General features: G+C 42.9%; 1 protein-coding gene across 1 annotated transcript; it reads left to right on the top strand.

Annotated features, from left to right (window-relative positions):
- The first annotated feature begins 7,042 nt into the window (after positions 1-7,042).
- LOC124014123 (protein sprouty homolog 4-like) lies at positions 7,043-15,232 on the top strand. Its single transcript, XM_046328852.1, has 2 exons — positions 7,043-7,203; positions 9,955-15,232. Exon 2 carries the CDS (start codon positions 9,987-9,989, stop codon positions 10,944-10,946), a length of 960 nt encoding a protein of 319 aa, XP_046184808.1. The 5' UTR covers positions 7,043-7,203; positions 9,955-9,986; the 3' UTR covers positions 10,947-15,232.
- The last annotated feature ends 250 nt before the right edge of the window (positions 15,233-15,482 follow it).

Here is a 15,482-nt window from a genome sequence, read left to right as displayed (position 1 = left end):
ACAAGGATGTTATGTGCACGGAGCGACACGTGGAATGCCCAGAATGTGAGTGGTGTGAAGGGCGCTACACCACACCCCTAGCAGAAGGTCACACTTCAGCGCCGGTTGGTCCCCTGGGTGAGGGTTCAGGCAGGGTCCTGTCACCCTCCTCAAGAGAGGTTAGGGGTCGGCTTCAACCAGGGGCTCGGTTTTCCCCTCTGTCAAGGCAAGGGGGTTGAGGGATGCTGCCTCCAGTCTTCCCACATCGCCCACAGCTCACCAAAGGCCCACATTCCTCACATTAGTTGTCCGTAATAACAGCCCCTCTTCCTGTGGGCTATGTCAATGACCACAGAGGCCATCAGAAATACCTAGTTGTTAGGTTTCTGCAGGTGGACTAAGATGTGTTAAATTTTAAGTGAGAGACGATAGTTTGTCAGCTGTGTGTTCTAACTATAAAACTAATAAACATACCTTACTTTTTACATGGTAATTCCAGTCAATGACTTGGGCTTTGGTCAAAACCCATATTAAACCCTCATTATATTTTTCTTCGCTAATTACCTATGTTCACATCTAGATGGGTAATTACGATTACATTTTGAGCGATTTCTAGGGTAGAGTACAACTGTCTCTAAAATGTGTGTAGACCACAATGTTTTACAAGAGCTATCCAGTGCTCTATGATTAAAGATATTGAAGTAAAGATAATACATCATTCTCCATACTACCATGAGGTAATATATTCAGCTTTACTTTCAAAATGGGAATATTTATATTTGTTGAATTCAGATTTAGAATAAATTAATATTGGCCAAAGTAATCAATCTCAAGTGAGACACAATTATGATGGCTACACATACAGAGGCAGAAAGGCAGGTACACACAACAGACACACACACACACAACACACAATCCAAAAATACATACACATGCTCCTCCCCTTCCTACTTCTCACCTCAGACCTTTCTCAACTCCAAAGCACACAAACACACCTTCTAAAAACCATGTTTCTGCAGATTCAGGATGTCAATATTTGAGAAGTTGAAACTACCTGGCTCCATGTTTGAGATCTGCCTTACTCTAGAAACCTATTGCGGAATTCATCATTACTCTCATGTTGTCATTGGGTCCGAACTGGAACACCCTGACATTGTTTATGAATTAAAATAATTTATCCTGTACAACAGATGTTGGCCTCACATCCACAGAGGTACCATTACTCCGAAAAAGAGGGAAACGCGGCGGTGTTCTGGTCAGACTCCGAAAAAGGGCACATCGCGCACCACTTCCCAGTATTCTTCTTGCCAATGTCCAGTCTCTCGACAACAAGGTTGATGAAATCCGAGCAAGGGTGGCATTCCAGAGGGATATCAGAGACTGCAACGTTCTCTGCTTTACGGAGACATGGCTTACTGGGAAAACGCTATCCAGGGCGGTACAGCCAACGGGTTTCTCCACGCATCGCGCCGACAGAAACAAACATCTCTCTGGTAAGAAGAGTGGAGGGGGCGTATGCCTCATGACTAACGGGACATGGTGTGATGAAGGAAACATACAGGAACTCAAATCCTTCTGTTCACCTGATTTAGAATTCCTCACAATCAAATGTAGACCGCATTATCTTCCAAGAGAATTCTCTTCGATTATAATCACAGCCGTATATATCCCCCCCAAGCAGACACATCGATGGCTCTGAACGAACTTTATTTAACTCTTTGCAAACTGGAAAACATTTATCCGGAGGCTGCATTCATTGTAGCTGGGGATTTTAACAAAGCCAATCTGAAAACAAGACTCCCTAAATTTTATCAGCATATCGATTGCGCAACCAGGGGTGGTAAAACCTTGGATCACTGTTACTCTAACTTCCGCGACGCATATAAGGCCCTGCCCCGCCCCCTTTCGGAAAAGCTGACCACGACTCCATTTTGCTGATCCCTGCCTACAGGCAGAAATTAAAACAAGAGGCTCCCACGCTGAGGTCTGTCCAACGCTGGTCAGACCAAGCTGACTCTACACTCCAAGACTGCTTCCATCACGTGGATTGGGACATGTTTCGTATTGCGTCAGATGGGAATATTGACGAATACGCTGATTCGGTGTGCGAGTTCATTAGAACGTGCGTCGAAGATGTCGTTCCCATAGCAACGATAAAAACATTCCCTAACCAGAAACCGTGGATTGATGGCAGCATTCGCGTGAAACTGAAAGCGCGAACCACTGCTTTTAATCAGGGCAAGGTGTCTGGCAACATGACTGAATACAAACAGTGCAGCTATTCCCTCCGTAAGGCTATCAAACAAGCTAAGCGTCAGTACAGAGACAAAGTGGAATCTCAATTCAACGGCTCAGACACAAGAGGCATGTGGCAGGGTCTACAGTCAATCACGGACTACAAGATGAAATCCAGCCCAGTCACGGACCAGGATGTCTTGCTCCCAGGCAGACTAAATAACTTTTTTGCCCGCTTTGAGGACAATACAGTGCCACTGACACGGCCTGCAACGGAAACATGCAGTCTCTCCTTCACTGCAGCCGAGGTGATTAAGACATTTAAACGTGTTAACCCTCGCAAGGCTGCAGGCCCAGACGGCATCCCCAGCCGCGCCCTCCGAGCATGCGCAGACCAGCTGGCCGGTGTGTTTACGGACATATTCAATCAATCCCTATACCAGTCTGCTGTTCCCACATGCTTCAAGAGGGCCACCATTGTTCCTGTTCCCAAGAAAGCTAAGGTAACTGAGCTAAACGACTACCGCCCCGTAGCACTCACTTCCGTCATCATGAAGTGCTTTGAGAGACTAGTCAAGGACCATATCACCTCCACCCTACCTGACACCCTAGACCCACTCCAATTTGCTTACCGCCCAAATAGGTCCACAGACGATGCAATCTCAACCACACTGCACACTGCCCTAACCCACCTGGACAAGAGGAATACCTATGTGAGAATGCTGTTCATCGACTACAGCTCGGCATTCAACACCATAGTACCCTCCAAGCTCGTCATCAAGCTCGAGACCCTGGGTCTCGACCCCGCCCTGTGCAACTGGGTACTGGACTTCCTGACGGGCCGCCCCAGGTGGTGAGGGTAGGCAACAACATCTCCTCCCCGCTGATCCTCAACACGGGGGCCCCACAAGGGTGCGTTCTGAGCCCTCTCCTGTACTCCCTGTTCACCCACGACTGCGTGGCCACGCACGCCTCCAACTCAATCATCAAGTTTGAGGACGACACAACAGTGGTAGGCTTGATTACCAACAACGACGAGACGGCCTACAGGGAGGAGGTGAGGGCCCTTGGAGTGTGGTGTCAGGAAAATAACCTCACACTCAACGTCAACAAAACTAAGGAGATGATTGTGGACTTCAGGAAACAGCAGAGGGAACACCCCCTATCCACATCGATGGAACAGTAGTGGAGAGGGTAGCTAGTTTTAAGTTCCTCGGCATACACATCACAGACAAACTGAATTGGTCCACTCACACTGACAGCGTCGTGAAGAAGGCGCAGCAGCGCCTATTCAACCTCAGGAGGCTGAAGAAATTCGGCTTGTCACCAAAAGCACTCACAAACTTCTACAGATGCACAATCGAGAGCATCCTGGCGGGCTGTATCACCGCCTGGTACGGCAACTGCTCCGCCCTCAACCGTAAGGCTCTCCAGAGGGTAGTGAGGACTGCACAACGCATCACCGGGGGCAAACTACCTGCCCTCCAGGACACCTACACCACCCGTTGTTACAGGAAGGCCATAAAGATCATCAAGGACATCAACCACCCGAACCACTGCCTGTTCACCCCGCTATCATCCAGAAGGCGAGGTCAGTACAGGTGCATCAAAGCTGGGACCGAGAGACTGAAAAACAGCTTCTATCTCAAGGCCATCAGACTGTTAAATAGCCACCACTAACATTGAGTGGCTGCTGCCAACACACTGTCATTGACACTGACCCAACTCCAGCCATTTTAATAATGGGAATTGATGGGAAATGATGTAAATATATCACTAGCCACTTTAAACAATGCTACCTTATATAATGTTACTTACCCTACATTATTCATCTCATATACATATGTATATACTGTACTCTACAACATCGACTGCATCCTTATGTAACACATGTATCACTAGCCACTTTAACTATGCCACTTTGTTTACTTTGTCTACACACTCATCTCATATGTATATACTGTACTCGATACCATCTACTGTATGCTGCTCTGTACCATCACTCATTCATATATCCTTATGTACATGTTCCTTATCCCCTTACACTGTGTATAAGACTGTAGTTTTGGAATTGTTAGTTAGATTACTTGTTGGTTATCACTGCATTGTCGGAACTAGAAGCACAAGCATTTCGCTACACTCGCATTAACATCTGCTAACCATGTGTATGTGTGACAAATAAAATTTGATTTGATTTGATGTGGATGTGGGAGGGACCATAAAGAACAGGGCAGAAATATTATTTTGTGCATGTACTGCCTTGACGATTATGCTGCAAAAAAAAATCTGCAATTAGACAGGCAGCTTTTGCAACCCATGCCTGCAAACCACAAAGCTGCAGAGAGAGAGAGAGAGCTCTGTGGGTGCCACCATGCAGGAAGGGATTTCCATGTGTGATTGTGACCACTGCTGCCCAAAGAAACAATTGAGGCTCTGAAGGACCCTTATTTCCTAAGTGTTCATCCTTGTTGCAATGTGGTCATTAGCACTGAATAGAAAAGATTGCAGACTGGGCAGGAGATTTATCTAAATGTGTATTCACATCTTACAGAAACTGCAGCTATTTCCCAAATGCCGCATGGTCTCAGTTGCATTAAAGAAATACAAACCATTGCCTACATATGTGCCCTTGAACATGTCCTTACAAACAATTAAAATTTGGTAGTGTTAAAGTGAAGGTGAAGTTGTCATCGAAGTCTGTGCTAATGTAGTGGAGATTTTTAACCTTTGACAGCATTAAATACACAAGTTGGGAGGAGCTGAACGCTATCCGTGGGGGAAGGGCAGACAGTGGGATGTTAAAAGGGAAATTCACACTCATTTTCCTTCTTGTGGTTTCGGTACAAATCAACAACATCCTGTTCTTTTGTGAATCATGCCCGCCATCACGCGGGTTGTGTTTCACAGTTTGGTGTCATAAACTCAAATCAAATCGTATTAGTCGCATGCGCCGAATACAACCTTACAGTGACATGCTTACTTACAAACCCTTAACCAACAATGCAGTTTTAAGAAAATACCTAAAGAAGTAAGAGATAAGAATAACAAATAATTAAAGAGCAGCAGTAAATAACTATAGCAGGGCTATATACACGGGTACCGGTACAGAGTCAATGTGTCAATGTGCAGGGACACCGGTGTTGATGTAATTAAGTACATGTAGGTAGTTGTTAAAGTGGTAATGCATAGAAAATAACAGAGAATAGCAGCAGCATGGAGGGGGGGGGCAGCAATGGAAATAGTCTGGGTAGCCATTAGATTAGATGTTCAGGAGTCTTATGGCTTGAGGGTAGAAGCTGTTTTAGAAGCCTTTTGGACCTAGACTTGGATCTCTGGTACCGCTTGCCGTGCGGTAGCAGAGAGAACAGTCTATGACTGGGGTGGCTGGAGTCATTGACAATTTTTAGGGGCTTCCTCTGACACCGCCTGGTACATAGGTACAGGATGCCAGGAAGCTTGTCCCCAGTGATGTACTGGGCCATACGCACTGCCCTCTGTACGTCCCAGGGGCCAAGCTTACGGCCATCCCTTATTTCCTAAGTGTTCATCCTTGTTGCAATGTGTGGTCATCAGCACTGAATAGAAAAGATTGCAGACTGGGCAGGAGATTTATCTAAGTGTGTATTCACATCTTACAGAAACTGCAGCTATTTCCCAAATGCCGCATGGTCTCAGTTGCATTAAAGAAATACAAACCATTGCCTAATTATGTGCCCTTGAACACTTCCTTACAAACAATTACAATTTGGTAGTGTTAAAGTGAAGGTGAGGTTGTCATTGAAATATGTGCTAATGTAGTGGGAGACGTTTAACCTTTGACAGCATTGAATACACAAGTTGGGAGCTGAACGCTATCCGTGGGGGAAGGGCAGACAGTGGGTTGTTAAAAGGGAAATTCACACTAATTTTCCTTCTTGTGGTTTCGGTACAAATCAACAACATCCTACTATTTTGTGAATCATGCCTGCCATCACGCTGGTTGTGTTTCAGTTTGGTGTCATAAACTCAAATCAAAACTGCATTTTACTGTGCAAGGACTCGACTCAAACTGCAGCAAATGGAGAAAGCAACACCCTATTATTCGTAAATGTAAATACATATAAACACAAGAGGTAAAACAACAGCAAATGCCACCATTTCGATCTTCTTTGAATCGTGATCCACAATATAGGACTACAAGTGTGTAATAATATAATACCCTGTTAGTAGCCGATATGCCACGATCTAGGTTGAGCAAACAGTCATTTAGCCTACATGTTTTCAGTTTGGAGCAAAGCTTTGATTCTACATAGCATTTTACTTACATTTTAGGCCAGGCGGCTCTCCATATGCTAATAGTTCTTTCATTTAGCTTTACCTTCTTTACACAACAATAGTTTACCATATAAAGACGAGGCATATACCTACATCAAATATTTATGTTCTTAATGTTATTATTTCCCATTGCACAATTCAAAATGGTCAAGATGCCCCTGACACGAGGTTTACATATTCGGAAATTAGCATTCATTTTCAGGTCGGAATCATGAATGAGTGACTCGTTGAATAAAGAAGCAGCATGGTGTGAGGCCCATAGACGGCTCATTCATGTAATCCTCTCTGACATCGCCCTTGTGACAAAAACCTCCCAATTCTTCCATTCATGAACTCTTGGTATCACGCTTGCGCAATGAAATTCTGAGTCCTCCCATTCATAAAAACGTAACCCCCGCATTTGAGCTCTGAGACGTTGTGCCCTCCCATTCACAAAAAAAACATGTCAAGGCATCTGCGCAGTACGTTCTTTACCCTCCCATTCATAAAAACCAATTTCCCCATGTAGTTGCAACATCGTATCAAAAAGACCGTGTCCTCACTGCAGTAAGCATCGAGTGGATAGTGTTCAATAATTTTTGGACTTAGTGTTTTTTCTTTACTTGGGAGAAATATCTTTGGAATATACATGCAGTCTTCGAGCTCAACGGAGAAATGCGCTGCTAGTCTGGAAAAGTAAGTTATTCTATCGGATTTATAATGACGTTTTCGACATGGGATACATAAACCCTAGTAGCCTCACATTTTTGGTTAAATAATTTCGAATACTGGTGTGCACATCAATTTTGTGGATTGCTTGGGTGCGCTGAACATTTATTTTTCTCTCTTGCAACCAAGCTGTTCCCGTATTTGTACTTTGTGTCAATATTTAACCATGGATGCTACTGTAGCAAGGTTGTGGACAAGAGAGAAGTAATAATGAGAGCAGATTAAATAAAAGAGCCTAAATGCTGATTTTTGTTTTACCTCGTTCATTTTTAAAGCGTTATAAGCCGTTTATACACATCTATGTTGCGGTTAAAAACAACAGCCTAACGTAGGCTATTAGTTACGGACTCGTTGTGTCTTTGCCTCTTGCTGGTGATCATTCGCATTATCGGGGCTGGTTGCGTGACGCTTCTCTGCAGCGTTTGAGCTGGCACATTATATGCATATGCCAGGTGGTTTTGTCATCTGTTCCTTTAAATAACTCTCCGTTTTAAAATAAACCGTTTGTCCAATAAAAATAAGTAGCGTTTTGGTCTAAACTGCCACCCTCCTTTCATAAACCAATAGCCCACACTATAGCCACTTGCGCGTAAAAATATATATCATTTTAAGACGCCATAGCCTATATGTTCTGTAGAATTTGCTATTGTGAATCACTTGTCGAATGAAATGTTATCATCATGTCTCGATAAATATTTAGTCAGATTTTACGTTTATTTTCTATTTCCAATGACGTGTCGCCTCCGGCTATATTAACTTAATTCACAGACGCTGAGGGGAGGGAGGAGGGAGACACTGTAACCTACCTACCTACGGTCTCTGGATTCACTGGTTCTGGTGATCAGGAGTATTTGCAGGTCGGAGAGACGCAGCATTTTGCTCACTATTTTCAGGTTCCGTGATTATTACTGTGGCAAATTACCTGATAATCTTATCAAAAATGTAATGAATTTCTTTATAATTTATCATGTCTGCCAGCTAGAGTGGTAGGTATGTAGTCTACCACACTACATTATAGTGTCTACTATAAAGTAACTACTAAGTAGTAACTGTTGTGCCCTGTATGACTATTGGGTCATTAAATAGGGCATGTTGGCATTTATTGGGACGAATCTTGTCCTGGAAGCAGCTCTGCAGCGTGGTCACTAGCTGGCACAGCCACGAAGTCATAGTTTTAAACCTAAACTTAACCACACTGCTAACTTCATGCTTAACCTTAAATTAAATTAAGACCGACAAGCTCACTTTTGTTTTCATGATTAAAAAAAAACGAAATAGCCAATTTTGACTTCGCACCTGGCTCAAACCGCTCATCTCTGCCTCCAGGACAGGATTCATCCCAAGAAACGTCAACCTGCTTACTTGGTGCCATTATAGTCTACCTACTAATTCTGGGTTTCTTCCTTTTTAAGAGTGATGATGGGGCATGGAACTATGTCTCTTTTGGCGCATGCAGAGTAATATCCCAAAACTAGTGTCCGATTCTTGTAAAGATAGGATGGGTAAAGAGGAACATGTTATTTGTCACTATGGAGAATACTTGTTAGTTTTCTACTCACAGCATCATAGTTATGAATCATTTTTACGCTGCAAATTGACCACAATAATTCCAAACAGATATATAATTTGACAAAAACAGAATACTGTCCAACATTGATTACATTAGGATACGATCACACATGTCTATATTTATACGTCGGAATACTTGGGAACAGATTATCTAAATTGAAATCACATTGAGGAAATTTCCTGATGATTTTACAGTCTTTTATGCCCATCAAAAAAAAGTACATATATTTTGCTCAGAAAACTTGGGGCAGCAAATAAAATCAACAGCGAGAGTTGATTTTGTCCCGCATGCCACCTATTGGGGAACCGTGCCCTACAACCTTTAAGGAGAAATTAACACCGACCAAATGCAATAAAATCAACAATGCGATACATTACATTTTTGTCTAGTCATCAAACATAAAAAAAGCTATATCTATTTCATCAATGGTTCTTTGGTGAATGTGTTTATAGCACTTGAAGTCATGTGTTAAAGACTCATTCTGGTCTATAGGGCCCCCCTTCTTCTGAATATAATTTGACATCTGCTTTATTTGTTATTGCATTCATGTCTTGCAATTAATGTTGACGTTGTGGTATTTTGTCGTTTGAGAAAGTGTTGAACATGAATTGGGTAAATGACATATTAATGCGCAACATAATGTGGATTTTATTGCATTTGAATACCAGGTATTATTAGAATGTTTATATATAAATATATAAATAATGTGCTTGTTAATATTCATTATAAACTGATACAGGACGTTCTCTGAATGTAACTGTCATCAGTACAATCGGTTGCTATGAGTCATTGTTGAGAATATATACTCTATGCTGACTCACGTCTTGGACAACCACTGACTAAGAGCCTTGTGTTAGATGGGTACAGCTGTAGGTTCATCATTTGATCACTTTTTTGTTGCTGAGAATTTGCCTGCAAAGCAATGTAAAAATACATCTAAAGTTTGTCATTTCCACTTGATTTGCCCTAACAAAACATCTATCAACAACTACAAAAATGTCCATTAATTATAATCCACATAATAATTCACATTTCCTGTTGCTGCAGGATTATTTTCCTGCTGTAGCAAACTGCTCAAATTAAGATCCTACATCTGTAAGTAGGGTAGCCATTCCAGGAGGCTGACTGTTGTCTCTATGTTTCTGCAGGACTGCTAGATGTTGAGCTCTCTGTTTTCTGTATGAGGGACACAACCACACAGATGGAGTCGAGGGTTCCCCACCACATCCCTGGAGTGTCTTCCTCCATTATATCCCAGCCATTGCGTATGGTTCCGTATGGAAGGCTACAGCACCCGCTCACCATCTTCCCAATCGACCAGATGAAGTCCTCTCATGTGGAAAATGACTATATTGACAGTCCCGCTGTGGTCTCCCAGCAACCCCTCAACCAGAAGGCTGTCAACAGGGTGCCCCACGAGGCACTGCTAGGGGCCCCCCACCTCCCCCAACTGGCGCGCTGCAACCCTCACAACGCCACCACACACCCCTGGATAACCTTCAGCGGGCGGCCCAGCTCCATCAGCAGCAGCAGCAGCACCTCGTCAGAGCAGAGGCTGCTGGACCACGCAGCCCCCACCCCTGTGGTGGACCACAACTCCACGGTAGTCACCACCAGGACCCCCTGCTGCGGGCCCAAGGTGCTCACCTCAAAGCCCCTGGATCTAAAAACTGCTGCCCTGGGGGCTGCAACGGTTGACAAGAAGCACATGTTGCTGTGTGAGATTTGTGGGAAGTGCCGCTGTACGGAGTGCACCCTGCCCCGGACCCTGCCCTCGTGCTGGGTGTGTAACCAGGAGTGCCTGTGCTCAGTGCAGAGCCTGGTGGACTCAGCCACCTGCATGTGCCTGGTCAAGGCCATTTTCTACCACTGCACAGAGGATGAGGATGATGAGGGATCTTGCGCCGACCGCCCGTGCTCCTGCCACCAGTCTAACTGCTGTGCGCGCTGGTCCTTCATGGCAGCCATGTCCCTGGTGCTGCCCTGTCTGGTGTGCTACCTGCCCACCATGGGCTGTGTCAAACTGTCGCAGAAGTGCTATGACAAAACCAGCCGTCCGGGCTGCCGCTGCAAGAACTTCCAGCAGGCCTGTAAGAGCATGGAGGCCAAGGCTGCAGACCAAGAGAAACAGGCCTCATGATAGTCATTGGCTGTTGCCTTATCAATACCCTCTGGATAGGACAATCCCACCAACCCCTACCCACTGGAGGACTTCCAGAAAACCATGGTACTTACGAAAGGGTTTACACTTGTCCTTCTTGGTTCGAGTGATGTTATTCCACACAAGTCAGAATAGGTCTGTCAGCTCAATTGGTTGTCCTAGACAACTGCTTGCCTCAGAACCCATCTTTATAAGTATAACAGACTGGCAGATTTTGTTTCTAAAACGGCTGAAGGCACAATTCATTATCCCTCTATACTGCTCTGAATTTCCAGCTTCATCATAGCTAGCTACTCTATGACACATTGGACCCCAGTTGTTGTTCTCCAAAAAAAAACACACAAAAAAGAAGCCTGCTCCAAAGCAGTTTCCCTCTGTTTATGCAAACTGTTGATTTCCTTTTGGGTAGTAAAGGATACTTCAACTGAAACAGCCACCCACTCTCCCCCATATATGAAATGTTTCATTCCCATACAAGCCTTCCTGTTGCTAGCTTGATGTTGAGCTCGTTATGTCAAGGTGGAAAAGTGAGAGGTAAAGTCGTGTGTCTTTGCCCGTCTGATATGTAAGGTCATACCACAACTGAGAGAAAAATAGTGTTTAGGATTGCCTGACTTGATCACTTTCCATTTCTTTGAGGGGATTTTTTAAACCCAGCTTTTACCAATCACTTCAGAATAATTGCACGTCATGCCCTGCATGATGTGACGTAGTGGTTAACCCCAGTGCTCGACGTGGATGTGTTGTAGAAAAACCTCCTCAGGGATCGTTCCTCATCAGGAGAATTTGGTCTAGCACGTAAAAACTGCCATTAGCCTAGTTGACTTCACTTTGCACAATAGGCAAAGAACAGTTTCAAAAGGGCAAAAGGGCAATTGTGAATTATTTAGGAAGAGTAAGTTAAGAGAGGAAATGGAGGGAAAATACAGTCTTAGAAAAAAAGGTGCTATCCAGAACCTAAACGTTTTTTTTTTTGGGCTGTCCCCAAAGGAGAACCCTTTGAAGAACCCTTTTTGGTTCAAGGTAGAAACATGTTGGGTTCCATGTAGGACCCTTTCCACAGTGGGTTTTACATGGAACCAAAGGGTTTTACGTGGAACCAAAAGGGTTCTCCCTGGGACCAAAAATAGTTATCTTATGGGGATAGCTGAAAAACCGTTTTGAAAATTTTCTGGAGTGTAGCGTTTTCAGAAAGAGGTCAAGTGAAGCTGTAGCATATCTAGCCAGCCTTAGTTAAATCAAACCTGCCACTTGAACAACCTTTTTAGATGACGCAAACCCCTTATGATGTACTGAAGCACAGTATTAAGTATCAATGCTTAATGTATTTTACATTACCCTGTGAACTACTTTGAGTCCACATTGTATCAAATCAAATTTTATTGGTCGCATACACATATCTAGCAGATGTTATTGCGGGTTTAGCAAAATACTTGTGTTCCTAGCTCCAACAGTGCAGCAAAATCTAACAATACACACACATCTAAAAGTAAAATAATGGAATTAAGAAATTCTCATAATTTTTGCTGCAGTGTTGAGTTTTTCGTCTGTTAGAAATATTATTTATCTTTATTTTCTCAATCTATTTTTGCGGCTTGCATGGAGTACCAATGACTTTGCCAAAGGAGTTTAGTATAGCTTGTTTAGCTGTCTTAGGGATCATATTTGTTATGCACTCGCCAAATTGTCAGAGGGCAATTGCTCTTAAAGGTGCTGTGTCCTTTTTTATGCTTCAGTTTGGCATAAAGGGATGCCATCGTTGCATAATCTACACATTTCTGTCACGTCGGTTCTGAGGTCCCCCACTAACATTAGGGCCCGCCTCTTTTACATTTTTGTACTTGTCTTGTTGCACAAAGCAGAAAACATACAGGAAAAAAACACTGTTCTTAGTCTTGAATGTATAAGGCAATATTATTTTCAAATGTTTGCAATTCAATCCAAGGGAAGGTGCCAAAATGGGGAATTATGTTCTGACTGACAAAGCCAGGGAATATTTGTTGATGTGGTGACAATATATTATAGAAATAGACCTATGTTATAGAAATAGACCTATGTTATAGAAATAGACCTATTTTATAGAAATAGACCTATGCAGGTGATATGTTGTTGTACATAGTTTTAAATGTCCTTGAAAAACTGCATGGTACATTATAACTACAATACAAAACATAGATAGATATATAGATATATATTTTGAGGGTAAAGATTTGAGTTTGAGGGGAAGAGGGAGGGGGGAAGACAGGTCTTATTATCATAAGCACTTGATTTAGAAAAGTGTGCCCCTCAGTAAAAAATACCTCTGTTTATGCTATTCATGCCTCTTTAGCGGATAGAGGCGAAGTTAATTCCCAGTTCTTCAGTGCCCCTGCAACTGTGGAAACAATCATTGAATCCACTGAAGGAATACAATTGTTGGCCTATCCGGATCAACCCATTTCCCCCTGTTTGTACTTACACAGTGTCACAACTTTTTTTCCCTCCCCAATTTGGCCGACAAATACCCTGGCCTTGATTAACAAATACCCTGGCCTTGATTAACAAATACCCTGGCCTTGACTAACAAATACCCTGGCCTTGATTAACAAATACCCTGGCCTTGATTAACAAATACCCTGGCCTTGATTAACAAATACCCTGGCCTTGATTGACAAATACCCTGGCCTTGATTAACAAATACCCTGGCCTTGATTGACAAATACCCTGGCCTTGATTGAGAAATACCCTGGCCTTGATTGACAAATACCCTGGCCTTGATTAACAAATACCCTGGCCTTGATTGACAAATACCCTGGCCTTGATTAACAAATACCCTGGCCTTGATTGACAAATACCCTGGCCTTGATTAACAAATACCCTGGCCTTGATTAACAAATACCCTGGCCTTGATTGACAAATACCCTGGCCTTGGTTAACAAATACCCTGGCCTTGATTGACAAATACCCTGGCCTTGATTGACAAATACACTGGCCTTGATTGACAAATACCTTGGCCTTGATTAACAAATACCTTGGCCTTGATTGACAAATACCCTGGCCTTGATTAACAAATACCCTGGCCTTGATTGACAAATACCCTGGCCTTGATTGACAAATACCCTGGCCTTGATTGACAAATACCCTGGCCTTGATTGACAAATACCCTGGCCTTGATTGACAAATACACTGGCCTTGATTGACAAATACCCTGGCCTCGATTAACAAATATCCTGGCCTCGATTGACAAATACCCTGGCCTTGATTGACAAATACCCTGGCCTTGACTGACAAATACCCTGGCCTTGATTGACAAATACCCTGGCCTTGATTGACAAATACCCTGGCCTTGATTGACAAATACCCTGGCCTTAATTGACAAATACCCTGGCCTTAATTAACAAATACCCTGGCCTTGATTGACAAATACCCTGGCCTTGAATGACAAATACCCTGGCCTTGATTGACAAATACCCTGGCCTTGAATGACAAATACCCTGGCCTTGATTGACAAATACCCTGGCCTTGATTGACAAATACCCTGGTCTTGATTAACAAATACCCTGGTCTTGATTGACAAGTACCCTGGTCTTGATTGACAAATACCCTGGCCTTGATTGACAAATACCCTGGTCTTGATTGACAAATACCCCGGCCTTGATTAACAAATACCCTGGTCTTGATTGACAAGTACCCTGGTCTTGATTTACAAGTACAGCTGCTGTCCATAAACGTGTCAAAAGCACCATGAGGAAAAGAGAACTGTAAAGCTATGTTCCATTCCATCTCGTTTAATAGTGGATGTCTTTTGCTTCTCTGTCTTTTTCTGCTCTGTCACACTGTGGCTTGGGTAAAATCCTTAGCCCCAAACTACATTGTTTGGTGGCCTGTTAAGGTATTGAATAATCACCAACCATGACAACTCAATAATGAATCCTTTTATTTTGGTAGAATGCTGTGACTTAAAGTCCATTTTGTGTTACACTTGTGGCCACTAGAATTATCTTCAACTCAATCAAAATAACCTTCAAAACTGCTGGCTCCTGCTATTCAATGTCTTTGCCTTTGCAATGTCAATGTTGCAGAAATATTAGCTCTGTGCTTTTGTTTTGTTTAACTATAACAAAATGAACAAATCTCCCATATAAAAGTTTCCCTTTATAGATATATTTATTTTGAAGTTCTATTTTATATAGTATTTATTTAGATGCCAACCTGTGTTTGTGAAGAAAGCTCATGTCGAAATGGAATGTACATTGACATTGGAAATATATATTGTTAAATATAAACATGTTGTGGTGTCTTATTTTACTGATTGTCCTCTACTTGAATCATACACAAACCAAACTCTTAGACAGACAGGACACATATCAGTACATTCTCTGTCTTTCTGCCATGTCCTTTCAGCTTGGTGGAACATGGTTAAGTGTTAAAGCTACCAATGAGAGTTCTGTTTCCATAGTTACAAGACTTAGTTTGTCATTTTGTTGATCTGGGGCGGGAGAGCTATGGTTGAAAGTTTAAAAAAATGAAAAAGTG

This window comes from Oncorhynchus gorbuscha, linkage group LG02 (assembly GCF_021184085.1).
Source record: "Oncorhynchus gorbuscha isolate QuinsamMale2020 ecotype Even-year linkage group LG02, OgorEven_v1.0, whole genome shotgun sequence".
Taxonomy (NCBI): domain Eukaryota; kingdom Metazoa; phylum Chordata; class Actinopteri; order Salmoniformes; family Salmonidae; genus Oncorhynchus; species Oncorhynchus gorbuscha.
Note: the sequence above shows the minus strand (reverse complement) of the source record. Positions and strands in the feature narration are given on the sequence as shown.

Bases quoted from the DNA above. Each gene is read 5' to 3' on its own strand.
- LOC124014123 (XM_046328852.1), top strand. From the start codon at position 9,987: ATGAGGGACACAACCACACAGATGGAGTCGAGGGTTCCCCACCACATC.